Raw genomic sequence first — 21623 nt, forward strand, 5'->3', positions numbered from 1 at the left:
ATCATCAGAGGCAAACTGAGAAACTTCCTGCGGTGTGTGTAAATGCGCCCCGACATCTACACGCAGATGTCGCCGACATCGCGAAAACCTGTGTGTAAATTGGGCCTTACTGTGATGGTACTGCACTCCAAACTAACTGTGATGGTACTGCACTCCAAACCAACTGTGATGGTACTGCACTCCAAATTAGCTGTGATGGTACTGCACTCCAAACTAACAGTGACGGTACTGCATTCTAAACCAGCTGTGAAGGTACTGCATTCCAAAAATATTTGTGGCTGTGCCACGTCCATGACATTCGCTCCTTTTGATCTGTCAATTTCACTCTAACGCTGTACCTACAGTACCAGTCAAAAGTTCGGACGCACCTTCTCATTTTTTTAGAAGTTTTTGATTTACTTTTATAATTTTCTACATGGTAGATAACACTTTTTTTGTTTAGTACATCATTCCACATGTGTTCTTTCGTAGATTAAATGTCTACAGTATTAATCTACAATGTAGAAAATAAGAAAAGTAAAGAAAACAGTTCTCCAAAAAATTAGGTGTGTCCAAACTTTTGACTGGTACTGTAATTCCACCTATATCAAAAACCTTAATTCATTCAATTCAAAACAAATAGATGACATTAAGTGCTTTTTAAGCCCTCTGGAAGTGAAACGTCTTCTGTTACATTCTTATGGAACAGTGCCATCATTACCAAATTTTGGTACTTTAATGGTACTTTTATTGGTAAAGGCCCCGTCACACCATAACGTTCTAACACATCACATAACTATCCCACTCATGGCATCTCTGCAGGCAGCTAGAAGGCTAAATCAAATCTCTCCCTACGAACGTTACTGCACTACCCCAGCTGACTCTCATACAGAAAGCTAAGCTAGGCATCCGCCGCTTGCACAGACTCTCTCTAATAGCTCCCTTTTCCCTTTCAAAATAAAAGCTGTGTTTGTGTGGTAATATATATATATAAATATACAGTATATATATAAATATCATATACAGTATATATTAGTTGAAGTTCTTTACAGTTTTTACTACAGTTCTCAGTTCTATTACAGCTTCATCTCAATCTTCTCAGTTCTCAGTGATTTCTTATTTGAGCACATCCTCTCATTTATGGCAGGGCCTTAGTTGCCTTCTCCTCACTTTACTATAGCTGTCTAGGCTATCAAAACTCCTGTTAGCCAAACCTGGTTTGGTCTCCAGTCATGGAAATTTCTTGATTAATATAGTTCTTAGCAGGGCCAAATGACTACATACATGGTCATTTGTGCATGATGGTCACCCATACCTGCCTCTGGTTATGTTGTCATATAAATGTTTTTACAGCATGCTATAAATAGTTCACTTACATTCTTTACAGGATGCCTCATCACTGCTGTCAGCACAGTCAATCTTGCCATCACAAACTCCAGCCTGCTGAATGCAGGTGCCATCACCACATCGCACCTCGTCCTCACCACAGCCTGGAGGGAGATTACAATTATTACAAAGGAAAGGATGTTTATTTCTATTCATTTTTATATCTGAATGCTAATGCTTGAAACCATTCCTTAAGTGTGTCATAAAACATACATACTGCTGGAGAAAGATATACAGATATTTCTCCATGAATGGATGGATTAGCATTTGTACATTCACAAAGGATGAATAAGGAGAAAGCAAAGCGACCTCAAAGCGATTTTGTGTGGTACACGGCGCTCTGTCAAAATGTTTTAGTGCGACTTTGGTAAACTACAAAGCCGAACCGCTTGCAGCATTACTGCTACCGTATTTTATATAAACCCTTCGAACAGTACATTGCCTCCGACCACTGTTGCTTTCTTTGCTGGTAGCTCGGTGTTGGAAGTGCCTTCTCCAGCAAGCTTGAAATGGCAACTAAAGTAATTTGCTATGGAGTAATGCTGGGAGCGTTGCTCTGTATCCATTAAATAGGGAATGTATTTCAGGTATGTGTAGAACCTACTAAGAATGGCTGACCTTACATAAAACGGCAGTAAAGAGCCAAGAGACTGGAGGCAAACAGAACCTCTGCCTCAATGAGGGGGTCGTGTGAGAGCATATCAGCATGCTAACGTTATACTTATTAGCAGCGAGGCTAGCTAGCTACTATGTTAGCAGCAACCTAACAATGATGGTCGAGAGCTTCAGTTAAGACCTACAATACTCTGCAACATTTTGAGAGTTATTGTGAATGCGCTAACGTTTGATTTAGCGGTATCAGACTGTTTTTTTACGTGTTACAACTGAACAAGGTTGGGAGTTATTGTGAATACGCTCATTACAGTAACGTTTGAACAATGTTGAGAGTTATTGTAAACACGTTTAATAAAGTTTGACTGACTGACTGTTTTGTTTCGCTTAATGCGCCTTATAGTCCGGTGCGCTATATATGTAAAAAGATCGAAAATAGACCATTCATTGACCGTGCGCCTTATAATCCAGTGCGCCCTATAGTGCGGACAATACTGTACTAAAAGATACTTACACTTAAACACTGACTTCCTATTTATTTTTGGACTGAACATGTACTGTAGCTGATATTTTCCTATCCAGCAGAATATCAGTTTTCAATATGAATGAATGAGTTCAAATCAGTGTCAGTTGGACAAGTTCATTTCAGATGAGGTGGTCACAAGACACAATTTTCGATTGGGTTAGGATTATCAGGCCCCATATACAGTCCCGCTCAGCAGTATTGGCCCCCCTAGTGAATATGAGCAAACAAAATATGTCTGTGCTGTTTATCCTCTTGGTGTTTCACTCAAAATATTCACAAAAATCTTACCTTTACATTGAAGTTAAATTATTGTAAGAGAAAACAACGGTTGAGATAAAAATAAATATTTTTTTACAAAAACATGTGTACCACTATTATTGGCACCCCTAGAAAAATCTTATAATTGAAATCTAACTGAAGTATATTACCAGTCATGTTTTACATTTTTAAGTTCACCTGTTTAATTATGAAATCTTAAGAGGATAGCAGCAGTAGGAACTGCAGCAGTGATCATTTAATTCTCCGCTTGGCTTTCTCGCCAGGTGATTGGCAGAACAGGGGCCAATCAGGGGCCAATCAAATTAGAGGAGGGGCCTCGCCCCCCCTGGCCCCGCCTCTAAATCCGCCCCTGGTATCATGGACTCGATCAAATACCAGCAGATATTAAATGAAAACCTAACAGCCCCCTCTAGTAAGCTTAAAATGGGCCATGGTTGGACCTTCCAGCAGGACAATGATCCTAGGCACACCTCAAAATCAACACAAAAATGGTTCACCGGCCGCAGAATAAAGGTTTTGCCATGGCCATCACAGTCCCCCGACCTAAACCCCAAAGAAAATCTGTGGGATGAGCTGAAGCCGAGTCTACAAACGTTGACCTCAGAATCTGAAGGATCTGGAGAGATACTGCATGTAAGAATGGTGTCAGATCCCGTGCCATGTGTTCACCAACCTTATCAGGCATTATAGGAGAAGACTCAGAGCTGTTATCTTGGCAAAGGGAGGCTGCACAAAACATTTAATTAAGGGGTGCCAATACCTGTGCACACATGTTTTGAAGAATAATATTTATTTAATGTAAAAAAATAAAACTTTTTCTCACAATTATTTTACCTCAATGAAAAGGTAAGATTTTTATGAATATTTTGAGTGGAAGACCAAGAGGATAAACAGCAAAGACATATTTTTTCATAGCCTGTTGCTCATATTCACTAGGGGTGCCAATACTGCTGAGCGGGACTGTAAATGTAGCATTATGACAAAAGAGCTCTATTAACTCATCTCTAAAGAGTAGACTTCCATTGAAGGATTTACAGAGACATTCGTCAAGGCACAGGATATGCTGTTCATCTTTGCACTAAAATGTCAAATGAAAGTGAACCTGTTTTCATTGCATTTTCTTGCAAGGGGAATGCAACTGAAAAGAAAACTCCAGTTCTCAGTCTAATATCCACAAGTTCCTGACCTACATTTGTATCATACGTATGTCAAAGTAAGTTATTCAATTATGTGACATTTCTCTTGTGCGTATATTAGAGCAGCATCTGTTCAAATAGCCACTGCCATATATTAAAGAGACACAAATGAACATAAAGACAAGACTTCAAACTTACTGCATTGCAACTCATCACTGTTGTCTCCACAGTCATTGACCCGGTCACATACCCAGTAACTTGGCTTGCACATTCCATTGGCACAGGCAAACTGGTCCTTTTCACACTCTGATCAATAGAATGTAAACATTAAACATCAAATGTGTAATCAGTGTATTGGCAGAAGGAAATAAAGAGTGTATGAGAAAGTGAGTTATACTCAGACAGAAATTTTGTGGAATTGAATGGTTTACTTTCCTCTGAAAGTAATGCTCTGATGGAGGACTGTGTCTTTCAAAAGCCAGATGGGAGATGTGAGTTGGAGTACAATTTATATGGTTTTGTGGTTTAGAGGAGGGGACAGCATGTAACATTCAACGTATTTCCATTTTTCAGGCTATTGCTCTTATTTTATACTAATTTTGACCATTCAAATAGGAAATCCTCAGTAAAAAAAATGTATCCACAATGAATTGTAGTGAACACATCTTTATTTATTTCCCTACATCCCTTACCCCTGTAACAGGAACCCTATGAGCACAGTGTATACCCACTAAACTGGTCTTGCTTTTATCATGTATTTACCACCCGATATCTGTATATATATTATGCACATCTACCAAATGCTGGCTGTATACAACCCCAGTGGTTTCCCTTCCCATTTTGCCACACAACCCTCCCCCATCCCCCCCTTCCTATCTCCACCAGGCCAACCTCAAGCAGATGAGTCCCTCCTTATGTGCCTTGGTTCTGCTTAAGGTTTCTTCCTGACTAACAGGTTTTTTTTTCTTGCCCCTGTTGCCATTGAGCTTGCACTAAAGGGGTCCAGGCTCTGGGCTCTGTAAAGCACCTGGAGGTAATTGTATTGTTATGGCACTATATAAATACTAATGAACTAATATGATTTAGTACTCAATTTGTATGCTTTCTGTTTATCTCAACACTAACTCCTACACTGGGGGTTTCTGCAAAATATAGCTAATACGTTATAAGTTATATAGCTATATAAGTGAATATATCCATTAAAGAACACTATCCAATGAAAAATGGGCCGATTTACAAGATTAGCAATGTATGTTATTTCAGGTGAAACTGGTAAAAAAAATTATGCAATTCTTCCAGTGGGCTGGTCAAACTACAACACTATGTTACCAGTCTCTAGTTAAATACTTACCACTGATAAGAATCAACACTCCACATTCTAAACAAAACACCTTAATCTAAACAACAGTAAATGCATGTGTGCAAGACACTTGTACTTACGGCATGTCTGCTCATCACTCATATCTCCACAGTCATTCCAACCGTCACATTTGAGTCCTTTATCAATGCAGAACCCTGAAGAGCAAGCAAACTTGGCAGGGCATGCTGCGGAACACGGACGAGAAAGAAGAGAAAAGATAGAAGTGAGGGCATAAGGGATTACGCACTTGATCTCCGGTTAGAGAAAGTGGTCATACATCTTTTCATCAGGTGGATCCCAGTGTTCAACTCCAATAGTGTCAAGGATCACATGTTTTGGGATGGGAGACATGAACAGAGAGAGGGGATTCCCATTGGAGGAATATGGGACCCATACCCTGAATAGTGAGTGTGGTTATGGGGCTGGAGACACAAGTGATCAAAAACTCTTACATGTACTGTGCCTTTATTACACAAGGTGGAAAGGGTATCTCCCTTATGTTCCACCTTCTTGCGCAAGCTCTGACTGTAGAGAGAACTGTCATTGGTCTAACGCCTTCTAAGTGTTGCCAGATGTACGATAATTATCCTTCAAATACGATCATTTCGAGCCTTTGTTACGAAACTTTGCCATTTCCAATCTGGCAACACTGAGCACCTTGGCGCCTCCACTTGTTGCATTGTTTACAACAGTACATGTCATCTGCATGTGAAACAGATGTCAAAACTTTGTTGTGGGGGAGGTGGCGCGATCATCTGCCTGTGAAAAATATGTCTTAACTTCGCCGCGGGGGAGGGGGTGGGTACATCCGCATGTTTAAAAGATGTAAAAATGCTATACACTACCCGGCCCCTTCCCCCGCGACAAAGTGTCTTTTTCACAAACTCAATTCTGGTCACCCTAGCCAACGTGTGCCAGATGATGCCAAGGGCTACAGTCACACCCTCTCACACATAGCCGACATTAATTAAACTAATAAGTCTTATCTGAATTAAGCATGCGCTCGTCTCAAAGGATTTTGTTATCCACGTCTATTTAGTTTCAATTTAATTTTAATTTTTATATTTAAAAAATTACAGACATCTGTCAGCTTTTAGCTGATGACAGGCATGGATGTCATTTAAAAATTGTTTAAATAACCATGAAATGCTTGGTAGTTGCAAAATATTTGCCACGTCAAAATGAAATGCAGCCTATGGCTGAGTCCTACAGCATGTTACATTTGAAACAGATACATATTGACTGAAATAAAAAGTACATTGTTTTTCCGCCCAATATTGCAACTGCTTTGTTTTAATAGAGAAAATGAACCCTTGAGCTGAAACGACATAAACCTCTGGATTGTTCTTGATAGGATGTTTTAACATAGTGAGGGATGTGGATAACATACTGTAGATGACATTCAATGCATTTGATCTAAACTTCTGCTGAAATGAGCCTCTGTTTGGAGATATCCTGGATGTCACCTCAGGTACTCAGTGAAACACAAAGATGAAACTCAGCTTTTGAAAACATGAGTTCAAAAGTAGCAGTTTGCTCTTTCACTACAAAAGATTACATTTAAGGGCAAACAGTTACTATGACCTCATTTTACCAGTTCAAAATCTGTAATTAATGAAAACACACACACCAACAAAGGTAGTCTCAAGTTTCCCTCTGTCTAGTTTTTTAACTGTGTCTGTTTACTGTTGTCTGAAACTTGGACTGTGATTTGGATTTGTTGGCCCTTTTGTGTCTGATTTTGGAACCTTAACTTCTGTCCAGTTTTTGTGACACATGATATAAGACAGTGAATTGGGATATGTCCGTTTTTTTAGGTAAGCTCAAACCAAAAACCAATTCTGTTGTCTCTACAATTGGGTCGTGCACCAAAGAGCTGAGTTTGAATCTGCTGTGGGAGAACACCCACGACATTTCCTTCATTCTGGTAAAAACGGATACATTTTTCACTTTCACAAAATACATTTTCACTTACGGTTGCCAGGGTCATAAGCATTAAATTTTGCTTTAAATCCTTTGTCTGTGTAGGACTCATCTGAGTGAAAGGACACCTCCAAACTATTCGATGTGCTTGTGAGTGCCAGCGTAGACCGCTCTCCGCAATACCTGGCAAAGACATGAGAAAGGTTTGTTATGCCACGTCATCTTTACTTGGTCATGACAAAATGTCAACAATATGGTCTATAATACTGAAGGATATTGGTGTTTTCCATATACTGTCTACGTAGATGCTCATATTGTTGCAGGGGGTGAGACTGTGATAGATGAAATAGGTGGTTTTGGATTAGCTGAGGAGCATGTTTATGTGTTGATTTTAATTAGCGAGAGATTATTGATCAAAACATGATGTTTTAAATTTGTTCATTTGTTGGCACAGTGAAGCTTCCCAGGAGCATGAGACCTCGAGATAACGCTGTTTTGTAAGGCCTCAGTTGGAGGTTGTGTTCATATGATTAAAAGGCGTCAGTGGGAAGTTGTGCACATATACGTGGCACGGTGGCTCAGGTGCTTTCCTCCACTAAGAACCCAGACAAAAAACAAGCAGAAGTATAGAACACTCTTCTGGCCGTCCCTGACCTAGACGGACGGTTCACTCAACTTGGTCCCCAGGTGCCTAAAGGCAACCTTCTGCTCCTGGGGTCCTGGAGGAAGGACAGTCCGGGATGGGAGAAATGCAGAAAACAAATTCACGGCATCCTCGGCCTGCGTTTGCATGTCCTGTGTGGCCACCTAATACATGCACATGTGTGTTGTTGAGTGTCGTTGTGCCCAAATACACTGACTGAAGTCAGCCTTGTCTGACTGAAGACTGAAGTCAGCCTTGTTTGTATATTAGTGGGGGGTAGTGTTCATGTGATTTAAAGGCCTAAGTGGGAGGTTGTGTTCATATGATTTAAAGTTTTTACCTCTGTTGAAGGCATTTTGTGCAACATCTATTTTGTGTCTAAGACAGCATTAGAGTGACACACGTTTTAATTTTGCTGAAATACTGCTGGTGTTTCCCAAGTACATTGTCTACACAATCTAATAAAATGTTGTTGGCGACATGATTAATATACAATGCACAGTGTAATTCATTACAAGCTAGTTGAGTTGTCAAGGTTGAAAACTTTCAAAGCTTATTGGCTTGAGGTTTACGAAGAATGATCAAACTTTTTGACACAAGATAAATGTATTTGGATGCTAGCCTGAGACAGGACTGGAAAAACTACAAATCTCCGTGAGACAGGGATGACATTAATATGTTGACATCCTATGTTCAATTCTTTCATAAATAACATTGGCAGGGATGTTTATGATGAAAACTAGCTAGTAAGCAACTTTCCTTACACAGCCAAACTTCAAGTAAGCGCAACACAAGACCTAGCACTCCTCTTCTCCTCCTGTCTCAGCTGTGGGATAATGCTATAGTCTCTCCACCAGATCAACTTACACAAACCCTCTGCCTTCACCTACACACCACTCTGTCATACATTCATTCTAACCAGATCATGATTCATCTACGCATTCTGTGCTAGCTATTTACCTCAAATCTAAATAATTGCGACCATCAGCATAGTTTCTATGTCATTGCTCTGGTTACCCTTGTAATGGTGGGTATACAGTGTGCTTATGAGGTTACTTAGTTGTTCTACAATACCTGAATGCTTATTCACTATGAATGTGGTATGCATCATGTATAAATCATCTTATGTTTTGTATGTGTACATTTACCACATCCTTATCCTGATAAGTGATCTATTGTATTTCAGTAGTGCTAGTTGTGCCGAGGTAGAAAACAGTCGTTGCCTGCCCGCTCCTGCAGTGTGACTGATGGCAGTTATCGTAAGTGTGTGTTCGCATGAGCGATTTAGCATGAGTGCGTTAGCTAGCACTAATTGGGATCACGTGGGTGGCAGGGAGGAGGAGGGGAGGGAAGAGAATCAAACATAGCAGAGGAACTCAACCATGGGCAATATGTTACTGAGCCTGGAGAGAAGTAACTATTTCTTACTAACAATGATCAATAACAGTCATCCACCAACATCAGTAAAAAATAATGCAGTCTCTCAAATAATGTACTAGTTTTTATGATCTCAGGAAGATACTGAATTGAGTTTTTTGTTGTCTTTGAAACATTGAATATTTTCTCAGTGACAAAATTGGTTGGATTGTTGAATTGTTTTTTAAAACATATTCCATTGGTTCTTCAGAGAAAATGTGTGCAGATACGTTTACATTTTGTAGATGTTACATTTGACAGTCTTATTTTGGTGAAGCGCTGTCACTTGTTATCTTTGAGAAACCAACTGTGTCCAGAATGCAGAAGGCAAGCAAAGCAAATGAATGAATGAATGACACAAATGGAATTGCCCTTACTTCACACCCATGACCTCCACATAGTCCTTGTGACAGACACGAATGTCGACGCCTGGCTCCTTCATGCGAAACATTGTGAATGTCACACGCACCTTCATACCTTCAGGCACCTGCAAACAAATATCACTATCACTGTAGCCAGAGTCTCTTGAAATTGAACATACGATCAATTTTACCATGAAACTATCTGAAGATGTATTTCATCCGACATTAATATTAATATAATATGAATACATTATAATAATATTAATAATAATACATTAATAAACCTTGTAAATTCACTTACTGAAAAGGTCCATTTGCAGTCTAAGGCTGGTGGATAAAAACTTGGGAAGTGAGGTGAGCTGAAGCTACCACTAGTGTTGGTGAAGGATCCTCCACAGGTCTGGGCTGTAAACATATTGTAATGGATTCGATTAAAACATTTACATTATATATACCAATTGATAGTTTTCAGCTGACGTCAGAATGACTAGCTGGCGGGCAAAAAAGACGTTCCACAGCTGTTTAACACGGGAGTTAATACAGGAACCACCCACCTTTCAAGCTCTTGTAATATAAGTTAGTAAAATGCCAGACAGTTGTTGCCCGGTTGGCTGTTTAAATCGGCGAGGAGACAAGCCCAGATTTTGTTTTTATCGCATTTAAAACCTGCACACGTTGCTGCCAGCTGATAAAAAAAATATGTTTATTTCGCCATTGCTGCCAGCTGATTGCCCGTAGACGTCTTCTGGGTCAACTTTTCTCGGACACACAGTAAAGTAGCCTTACTTTTGGAGCTGGAAATAAAAGCTGTCACCCTGTTCTGGTGGCCTAATTTATCAGAATAACTACATTAAATTGGAATAGATCTAGTAATAAAGACAAGAAACAAAGCATCAACACGATTCAAATTGGATTACGGTTGCTAGCTTACCGCAGGTAGCTTACAGCAGGTAGCTTGCTAGCTGGTAGCTAGCTATTAAATAGCACTCATCTTTTCTCTGATTATGAAGATGTTTTTAGTTTTCACCTTCCAGACGACATCGTTGTGAACCCAACCACTTCTGAAAATTAAATAACTATCTGTGCTGTAGCCTTGTAGCCTCTCTCTCTTTTGAGATGTGTTTGGGGACGGAGTTTCTATTAGGTAGATGTAAATATCTCCACACTGGAGCTCAGACAGGGACTTCGTCGAGGTTAAATAAATAAAAATGTTAGGACAGCTGCAGTAAATGTATTACCCCTATTTTTTTTCCCTTCTAAATATTTCTTCTGGCTATAGTGGTATGGTCTGTGGTTGATGGCGATCGTCGGTGCGACCAAGTACCTGGTTTATCATTCCTCCCTCCTCTGGGGTATTTCTCTTCTGTTACTGGAGCGTGCGAATCGGGAATTGTTTAGTGGACTTATGTGACGTTTTAATTATGTTCACGTAAAGGCGCCCGAGGCAACATTAGAAACTTTAGACTCGAGTCAGAAACAGAAACAGATTTATTGTCACGTAGGTATGCGCCTACCTGAAATAATAAACATTCAATTTCTAGTCTTTTTTACACGTAGTAAGTTTCAATAACACCATACCATTACATATCGACATTCATAGTGGTGTAGTTGTCCCTGGAGAAGTGGGTACTCTTTATTTATTCATACAGCACAGGATAAACACCCTGTTTTGAGAAGTGGGTATACCCAATGCTGACTGAAAAATAAGTGGGTGTATTCCGTATACCTGCGTATATACTGGACTACACCACTGGACATTCAAGGAGCAAAGATGCGACGTCGTTGTGTGGTGAGAACTGATTAAAAAAAAAATCGCCTGCCTTCTGTTTTCCACGGTAGATCGCATATTATGCTAGAAATGGCTTAGCATGGGTGGGATGGGGAAAGATAACACCTTTCCATCCAGACGCAAACTTAGCTAATCGGAATCTGTAAGTGGTTTCCAGATATATATAGTTGATCTCTCTTATTTGACAAAGCAGTGAGTTAGCTGTCTTTTAATGTCTCTTGTCGAATTATCTCACATGTTTATGGTGGTATGTGTTTAAAAGTTTTAACTTAGGCTATGTGTAATGTTCCTAACTTATATATTATTATTTCACCTTAATGTTCTTGAGATTCGTTAATGGCATGTAATTATACAGAGTCAGGCTTACTCTGATAACAGTCATTAAGAGTCGTTAACAGTCGTTAAGCAACTTGGGCCATGGTTGCCACTAGTGGGGATCGAACCTGTGACTTTCAGGTTTTTTAAATCAGTGAAGCAGTGACGGGGTGCCTCCCCTGGCGGGGGGGGGGGGGGGGGGGGGGGGGTTGTTGTGTTCAATCCAGGTCAATTAAATTAACATAACAAAACCTAGGCCTGGCCAAGAGGAAGGGGTGGGGGGGCTTTCACACCAATGTGGGCTTCTACGGCAATACACAGGGTCGGAGACTGTCGTAAATCCCACATTTCATGCAGTGTGTGTTATTGTTATTGTTTAAGCCATGCTGTAGTATCAATCATTATTTGTGTTAATATTATTGTTTGAGCCATGCTGTAGTATCAATCATTATTTGTGCTATTGTTATTGTTTAAGTCATGCTGCAGTACCTATCATGATTTGTGTTATTGTTTGAGCCATGCTGTAGTATCAATCATTAGGTTTCCTCCGGTAGGAGGTAACCTATTTTTATCGTAGGTATTATTATTATTCTTGTACCATGGGAGTCAATGGCAGCCCCTAGAACCATATGGTAACTTTTTGTGAAATTTGGCACACTCATTAAGGACAGTCCCTTCTTCATTCACACCAAGTTGCATGGCTCTCATTACACCACTCTAGCGCCACCAACAGGTCAAAGTTGGACTTTTGTAACACACGCAACTTTTGAACCGTTTGACCGATTTTCATAAATTAGGTACCATTGGATTCCCTGGATCAAGACAAATTAAACACACCTGATGGCGTCAATTTCCGGTTATATAGATTTTCCGCTATTTCCGGTTTTATCAAAAACCTTTGAAAGCCTTCTCCTCCTACAATTTTTGGCAAATCTTATTCAAAATCACCAAAGATGATCTTCAGACCTAGCCTCACAAAAGTTATGGAAATAATTGTGATCCTCACAACCGTTTGTCCGGTACAGCCACTCAAATTCAGCTGAAAAGCGGCCAAACAGGAAGTGAAGTCATATGTCAGCAAATATTTGAGTGAAATTTACGCCATAGGGTGTTTTAGTTCGTCTTGATCCAGGGAATCCAATGTTACCTCATTTTTGAAAATCGGTCATACGGTTCAAAAGTTGCGTGTGTTAACACAAGTCCAACTTTGACCCGTTGGTGGCGCTAAAGTGGTATAATGAGAGACATGAAACTTTGTATGAATAAAGAAGAGACTGTCCTCAATGGTTGTGCCAAATTTTACAAAAAGTTACCATATGGTTTGTCCGGTACAGCCACTCAAATTCAGCAGAAAAGCGGTCAAACAGGAAGTGAAGTCATATCTCAGCTAATCTTTGAGATATCAACACCAAACTGGTATATCACTTGGATGACACTACACTATGTTCCCATTTGCAAAGGCAACTTCATATCTTGAAAAATGATTGATATAAAGCAAATTGGATACATTGTTAACGCCAAAATAATGCTTTACACATCTGCAGGTCAAAAAGTGAAACTCTGATTCAATCACAAGTTCATATGAAGACACTTGAGAATGTTTAGTACACAAATCTGAAAAAAAGTTGACTGTAAGATGAAAAGTAGATTTTTGGTGAATATTTGAAATACGCATGCTTGGCTTATTGCTAGGGTGTTTCTCAAGTCTGCCTCTCTGCCCCTGCCCCTCTGGTCTTGCGCGCGTGTGTGCTCCAGATTCTCTCTCACACACACACACACACACACACACACACACACACACACACACACACACACACACACACACACACACACAGGGACAGGGACAGGCTCCTTTGACACGCGCAAGCACACACACACAACATTTAAGGAAATGTAGGGATGAACACACCCCTTCTCACTCTTAGCTTGAAGCCATGGCCCTTGAGGATCTTCAAAGTAATGCATTTGAAATGTAATATCCCATTGGCAAGTCTGCAGCATGGATCTTTCTATACAATGACAAATTGTCACAAAAATACATTTTTCCCTGGTTCGCAATGTCTGGAGGAGGAAACCGCCATCGCTGCTTGCAGCTATATTTATTATTCTTGTACCATGGGAGTCAATGGCAGCCCCTAGAACCATATGGTAACTTTTTGTGAAATTTGGCACACTCATTAATATGGAGTTAGATTAGTTTCATAATTCACAAACCAGCGAAACGCGAGTCACAAACCAACGAAACGTGTTTCAAACGAACGAAACGCGAGTCACAAACAAACAAAACGCGATTCAAACAAACGAAACGCAATTCACAAATGTATTTCATGTTTCACAAATGTATTTCATCTTTCACAAATGTATTTTGTGATTCACAAATATATGACCCCATGACATTGGTTTGAAACCTGACGAACACGAGTTACAAATCCCTGCATTCGTTCGTTTGGATTTTTGACACTTTCCTAACGCACACAGTTTCACAAATGCATTTTTTCTAAAAGATATTCTCTGCAGCCTATCAGAGCTCTTCCAATTTTAGCCAATCACGTTATGGATTACAACCACCCGCCATAGGAACGGACATCTGTCTTGAGATCTTAAGCAATGGAATCTGATACCTGCCCACCAAATGTAAGTGAAATATAGCTTGTTCATTTTATTAAACCGATTATCATACGTGGTTGAATATTGAGAATGGCAGGATCCATGTACTAATTCTAAGTGTTTCATAGGCTACACACGCGCAGGCTTTGTTTTACGCACACACATTCTCACAGACACACAGCTTGCTGTCACACACATACATTCTCACAGACACACAGGGTAAGCGCACACACACAACCTCCACTCAGTCTTAACTTCAAGGCAAAAGCATTGTAAATGTTGGATTTGAAATGTAATATCCCATTGGCAAGTCTGCAGCATGGATTTTTCTATAAAGTGACAAATTGTCACAAAATTTCATTTTTCCCTGGTTCGCAATGTTTGAAGGAGGAAACCGCCATCGCTGCTTGCAGCTATATTTATTTGTGTTATTGTTATTGTTTAAGCCATGCTGCAGTACCAATCATTATTTGTGTTATTGTCTGAGCCATGCTGTAGTATCAATCATTATTTGTGTTATTGTTTAAGCCATGCTGCAGTACCAATCATTATTTGTGTTATTGTTATTGTTTAAGCCATGCTGCAGTACCAATCATTATTTGGGTTATTGTTATTGTTTAAGCCATGCTGCAGTATCAATCATGATTTGTGTTATTGTTTAAGCCATACTGTAGTATCAATCATTATTTGTGTTATTGTTTAAGCCATGATGCAGTACCAATCATTATTTGTGTTATTGTTTAAGCCATGATGCAGTACCAATCATTATTTGTGTTATTGTTTAAGCCATGATGCAGTACCAATCATTATTTGTGTTATTGTTTAAGCCATGCTGTAGTACCAATCTATATTTGTGTTATTGTTTAAGCCATGCTGCAGTATCAACCATGATTTGGGCTATTGTTATTGTTTAAGCCATGCTGCAGTACCAATCTATATTTGTGTTATTGTTTAAGCCATGCTGCAGTACCAATCTATATTTGTGTTATTGTTTAAGCCATGCTGCAGTATCAATCATGATTTGTGCTATTGTTATTGTTTAAGCCATGATGCAGTACCAATCATTATTTGTGTTATTGTTTAAGCCATGATGCAGTACCAATCATTATTTGTGTTATTGTTTAAGCCATGCTGTAGTACCAATCTATATTTGTGTTATTGTTTAAGCCATGCTGCAGTATCAACCATGATTTGGGCTATTGTTATTGTTTAAGCCATGCTGCAGTACCAATCTATATTTGTGTTATTGTTTAAGCCATGCTGCAGTACCAATCTATATTTGTTTTTATGATTAAGCCATGCTGTAGTACCAATCATTATTTGTGTTATTGTTATTGTTTAAGCCATGCTGCAGTACCAATCATTATTTGTGTTATTGTTATTGTTTAAGCCATGCTGCAGTATCAATCATGATTTGTGTTATTGTTATTGTTTAAGCCATGCTGTAGTATCAATCATTATTTGTGTTATTGTTTAAGCCATGATGCAGTACCAATCATTATTTGTGTTATTGTTTAAGCCATGCCGCAGTACCAATCATGATTTGTGTTATTGTTTAAGCCATGCTGCAGTACCAATCATTATTTGTGTTATTGTTTAAGCCATGCTGTAGTACCAATCTATATTTGTGTTATTGTTTAAGCCATGCTGCAGTATCAACCATGATTTGGGCTATTGTTATTGTTTAAGCCATGCTGCAGTACCAATCTATATTTGTGTTATTGTTTAAGCCATGCTGCAGTACCAATCTATATTTGTGTTATTGTTTAAGCCATGCTGCAGTATCAATCATGATTTGTGCTATTGTTATTGTTTAAGCCATGCTGCAGTACCAATCTATATTTGTTTTTATGATTAAGCCATGCTGTAGTACCAATCATTATTTGTGTTATTGTTTAAGCCATGCTGCAGTACCAATCATGATTTGTGTTATTGTTTAAGCCATGCTGTAGTATCAACCATGATTTGGGCTATTGTTATTGTTTAAGCCATGCTGCAGTACCAATCTATATTTGTGTTATTGTTTAAGCCATGCTGCAGTACCAATCTATATTTGTGTTATTGTTTAAGCCATGCTGCAGTATCAATCATGATTTGTGCTATTGTTATTGTTTAAGCCATGCTGCAGTACCAATCTATATTTGTTTTTATGATTAAGCCATGCTGCAGTACCAATCATTATTTGTGTTATTGTTATTGTTTAAGCCATGCTGCAGTACCAATCATTATTTGGGTTATTGTTATTGTTTAAGCCATGCTGCAGTATCAATCATGATTTGTGTTATTGTTTAAGCCATACTGTAGTATCAATCATTATTTGTGTTATTGTTTAAGCCATGATGCAGTACCAATCATTATTTGTGTTATTGTTTAAGCCATGATGCAGTACCAATCATTATTTGTGTTATTGTTTAAGCCATGATGCAGTACCAATCATTATTTGTGTTATTGTTTAAGCCATGCTGTAGTACCAATCTATATTTGTGTTATTGTTTAAGCCATGCTGCAGTATCAACCATGATTTGGGCTATTGTTATTGTTTAAGCCATGCTGCAGTACCAATCTATATTTGTGTTATTGTTTAAGCCATGCTGCAGTACCAATCTATATTTGTGTTATTGTTTAAGCCATGCTGCAGTATCAATCATGATTTGTGCTATTGTTATTGTTTAAGCCATGATGCAGTACCAATCATTATTTGTGTTATTGTTTAAGCCATGATGCAGTACCAATCATTATTTGTGTTATTGTTTAAGCCATGCTGTAGTACCAATCTATATTTGTGTTATTGTTTAAGCCATGCTGCAGTATCAACCATGATTTGGGCTATTGTTATTGTTTAAGCCATGCTGCAGTACCAATCTATATTTGTGTTATTGTTTAAGCCATGCTGCAGTACCAATCTATATTTGTTTTTATGATTAAGCCATGCTGTAGTACCAATCATTATTTGTGTTATTGTTATTGTTTAAGCCATGCTGCAGTACCAATCATTATTTGTGTTATTGTTATTGTTTAAGCCATGCTGCAGTATCAATCATGATTTGTGTTATTGTTATTGTTTAAGCCATGCTGTAGTATCAATCATTATTTGTGTTATTGTTTAAGCCATGATGCAGTACCAATCATTATTTGTGTTATTGTTTAAGCCATGCCGCAGTACCAATCATGATTTGTGTTATTGTTTAAGCCATGCTGCAGTACCAATCATTATTTGTGTTATTGTTTAAGCCATGCTGTAGTACCAATCTATATTTGTGTTATTGTTTAAGCCATGCTGCAGTATCAACCATGATTTGGGCTATTGTTATTGTTTAAGCCATGCTGCAGTACCAATCTATATTTGTGTTATTGTTTAAGCCATGCTGCAGTACCAATCTATATTTGTGTTATTGTTTAAGCCATGCTGCAGTATCAATCATGATTTGTGCTATTGTTATTGTTTAAGCCATGCTGCAGTACCAATCTATATTTGTTTTTATGATTAAGCCATGCTGTAGTACCAATCATTATTTGTGTTATTGTTTAAGCCATGCTGCAGTACCACTCATGATTTGTGTTATTGTTTAAGCCATGCTGTAGTATCAACCATGATTTGGGCTATTGTTATTGTTTAAGCCATGCTGCAGTACCAATCTATATTTGTGTTATTGTTTAAGCCATGCTGCAGTACCAATCTATATTTGTGTTATTGTTTAAGCCATGCTGCAGTATCAATCATGATTTGTGCTATTGTTATTGTTTAAGCCATGCTGCAGTACCAATCTATATTTGTTTTTATGATTAAGCCATGCTGTAGTACCAATCATTATTTGTGTTATTGTTATTGTTTAAGCCATGCTGCAGTACCAATCATGATTTGTGTTATTGTTATTGTTTAAGCCATGCTGTAGTATCAATCATTATTTGTGCTATTGTTATTGTTTAAGCCATGCTGCAGTACCAATCATTATTTGTGTTATTGTTTAAGCCATGCTGTAGTATCAATCATTATTTGTGCTATTGTTATTGTTTAAGCCATGCTGCAGTATCAATCATTATTTGTGTTATAGTTTGAGCCATGCTGTAGTACCAATCATGATTTGTGTTATTGTTTGAGCCATGCTGTAGTATCAATCATTATTTGTGTTATTGTTATTGTTTAAGCCATGCTGCAGTATCAATCATGATTTGTGTTATTGTTTGAGCCATGCTGTAGTATCAATCATTATTTGTGTTATTGTTATTGTTTAAGCCATGCTGCAGTATCAATCATTATTTGTGTTATTGTTATTGTTTAAGCCATGCTGCAGTACCAATCATTATTTGTGTTATTGTTATTGTTTAAGCCATGCTGTATTATCAATCATTATTTGTGCTATTGTTATTGTTTAAGCCATGCTGTAGTATCAATCATTATTTGTGTTATTGTTTAAGCCATGCCGCAGTACCAATCATTATTTGTGCTATTGTTATTGTTTAAGCCATGCTGCAGTACCAATCATTATTTGTGTTATTGTTATTGTTTAAGCCATGCTGCAGTACCCAGCATTGTTTGTGTTATTGTTATTGTAGCCTGTGGAACTACTTGCTTGAGGGCACTCTCTGTTTTGATGTTTCTCTTCACTGTCTTACTCTCGTACATCGGTTACGTCATCATTAAGGGCTGGGAAGGGGCAGTGATTAAGACGGGCATATACCGAGATACCTGGGGTCCTTAGCCAGGTAACTCGTTCATGCGGCTAGCTCTGTGTTTGTGCGAGGCAGCGTTGTGGGTGCTGTGGCTCGTTTGAAGGTATGTCTTTATACGCTTATCATGTGGCCTCTATCTCTAGTGATGGCGAAATGAAGCTTCATGAACCCTCAAAGCTTTCCAGCCAGACGTGTTGAAAAAAAGGTTCACTACTCGAAGCGTCGTTCGCTCTCCAGTGACACCTGCATATCAATAAAAATACGGTAAGAAAGATTTTCTCGGGACAGTGAATTTGTTAAATTTGTTGAGGTGCGCAAGGCCTGCTAAAATAACACGCACACAAACGTATGGTGGAAGAAAACGTTTCTCCATTAATTCAAATTTCATTGTAGGCGAATACAATGACAATAAAGGCTTTATTTTTGTATTCTTTGTTCTAATAATAGTTTGATCTACACATTAAAGATTATATGGTGGCACAACGGTAAGCGACGTCGGCTTAAACATTGGTCTGTTTAGTTTCGAATCCTGACCAAAGCGAATTCTAAACGATGCTTTAGATTTAAAAAAAAAAAAAAAAAAAAGCCTGTAAATTATCTTTACTCTCTATGCCATTGGAACAGAGTGAAAGTGCTTTTGGAATACTGGTCAGTACTTTTGTAAAACCAATGAGTGCTTTTGGCCAACTAGTCAGTGCAGGGCACTGAAAAGGGGGAGAAAGTGCTTTGTGCAACTGGATCAAGGTCTTTCTCTTCCTAACTGGCTTCTTCCCATAACTCTATCTCCAATAATCTATACTACCAACAACACCAAACAATTTAAATCTCCAACTATCGCTAATTCTCCAACCACTGACAATAACTACCACGAACGAATACAAGATACGTTTTGGGACATTGTATAGTCGAAGCGTCCCGCGAAAAGTGAACGAACGAACCACTTGGTGAAGCACTTGATTCAAATGAGGCTTCAGACGCCACCAGTGACATCATCTCGGCAAAACGATACAAGCCTCGATACGCGCTCCGGTGAGGAAGTGCTTCATTTTCGCGACACAAGCTCCCAAGCCTCGGGTTCATTTGTAACATCACTATCTATCTCTATGTGCCAACCTATTAAGTGGGTCTCTGTTTGTTTAGTTCGGGAGCCAACGCAGACGTGTTGTGAGTCCCAGGTTAGAGGGGTTTTCTTTCTTTTATGTTGTCCAGTGTTTTCCCCATAGTCAGGCCCTGTATTTGTCAAGCCTTTACACACTGTAGGGAAGCCGGTCTCCGTAGTCTTTTCTTCACTGAATGAGTAGTGTTGCATTGCTGTGTAATCCTTAACTTAACTTAGCTGAGTGGTTCACCAAGACTTGAAGTTTGCAGTGTGTTGCCCTAAGGGTTGTGTGCACTTTATTCACGTGTGGTATCAAGACCGTAGCTTCCATTCCCTATTTAGCTTGACCTTTTACTGACGCCATTGACCAGCCTGTACAACCTCCTTCCTTGTATTAAATAAAGAATATACTTTTGTACTTTCCTAAAGCTTACCTGTGTCCGTACACTTATTGGGGCAGAGTTCCCCTTGCTCTGACACTTATCATATCCGTTAGCTCAAGGGGTGGCGTAGTCAGCTGTACACTAGGGGGGCGCTACAAATTGGCGTAGCCCGGCAGGATTTAGGTTTTTTTTTTTTTTCTTTGGAAGTGTTGTGCTAGGTTGGTCAAGGGAGTAGCGTGTGTGTGTGTGTGTGTGTGTGTGTTAAAAGAACAGCAGCTGGCAACAACATGAGCGAGACCGGCGAAGGATCCAATGCAGAACTACAGCAGCTGCGGGAACGTGTGGACCAGCTCCAACTTGAAAATGAGAGACTTTCTTGTGCATAAAATGGATGTACTTGGGACATTGTTGGTGATCAGGGTACCCGGCCGGGGCGACAGGAACAGGCCTCCTATTTACATAGAGAGAGGCGGTGCCCGAAATTCTCTGGCTCTGCTGCTGCAGGGTCCCTTTGCATTGAGGAGTGGGTTTGGGAGGCTCAAAGCTGTATCAGGTCAAGATGTTTGTCTGATGTTGAAAAAGCAATTTTTTTGTATGACCACCTAGAGGGTGAAGCTCGAGATGAAATTAAGTATAGACCCACGGCGGTTAGAGAAAGCCCCATACACATTTTTGAGATTCCGAAAGACGTTTACCAGTGCTCAAAGTCTTATGTGTTCTGGCAACAATGTTTTTTTAATAGGAAACAAAAAGGAAATGAGTCACTGTTCCAGTTTTCCCATGCATTAATGGAGCTTATGGAAAAGGTGAAACAGTCAAAGACGGATGCCATTGTTAATCCTGACCTAGTATTGCGGGACCAGTTCTGTGAAAATGTTAATGACCACCTGTTACTGAGGGAACTTAAAAGACTGGTACGGGCTAATCAGACAGTTACACTTTTAGACGTACGCCGTGAAGCCATCAGGTGGGTGGAGGAGGGACAGGCAGGGTGTGACAAGAGCCAGCGGACTTCAGGGCGTAGTGCTGATGGAGCTCAGTATTCATCACAGGGTGAGGTCACCTGTACTCCAAACTCTGAACTGGCTGAGCTGATAGCTATTGTCTCAAAACAGCAAGCCCAAATAGATGCCCTGA

General features: G+C 39.2%; 1 protein-coding gene across 1 annotated transcript in view; it reads right to left on the bottom strand.

The window, feature by feature from the left end:
- st14 (ST14 transmembrane serine protease matriptase) overlaps positions 1–21623 on the bottom strand; it is a gene marked incomplete at both ends in the record, with an annotated part of 73489 nt that overhangs the window by 26630 nt on the left and 25236 nt on the right. Inside the window, 6 exons of the mRNA XM_080850862.1 lie at positions 1356–1469; positions 4117–4224; positions 5359–5463; positions 7254–7384; positions 9638–9747; positions 9924–10027. Of these exons, the coding sequence (XP_080706988.1) occupies positions 1356–1469; positions 4117–4224; positions 5359–5463; positions 7254–7384; positions 9638–9747; positions 9924–10027 (672 nt within the window). The remainder of the gene's footprint in view (positions 1–1355; positions 1470–4116; positions 4225–5358; positions 5464–7253; positions 7385–9637; positions 9748–9923; positions 10028–21623) is intronic.

This window comes from Sprattus sprattus (genome assembly GCF_963457725.1).
Source record: "Sprattus sprattus genome assembly, chromosome: 14".
NCBI lineage: Eukaryota > Metazoa > Chordata > Actinopteri > Clupeiformes > Clupeidae > Sprattus > Sprattus sprattus.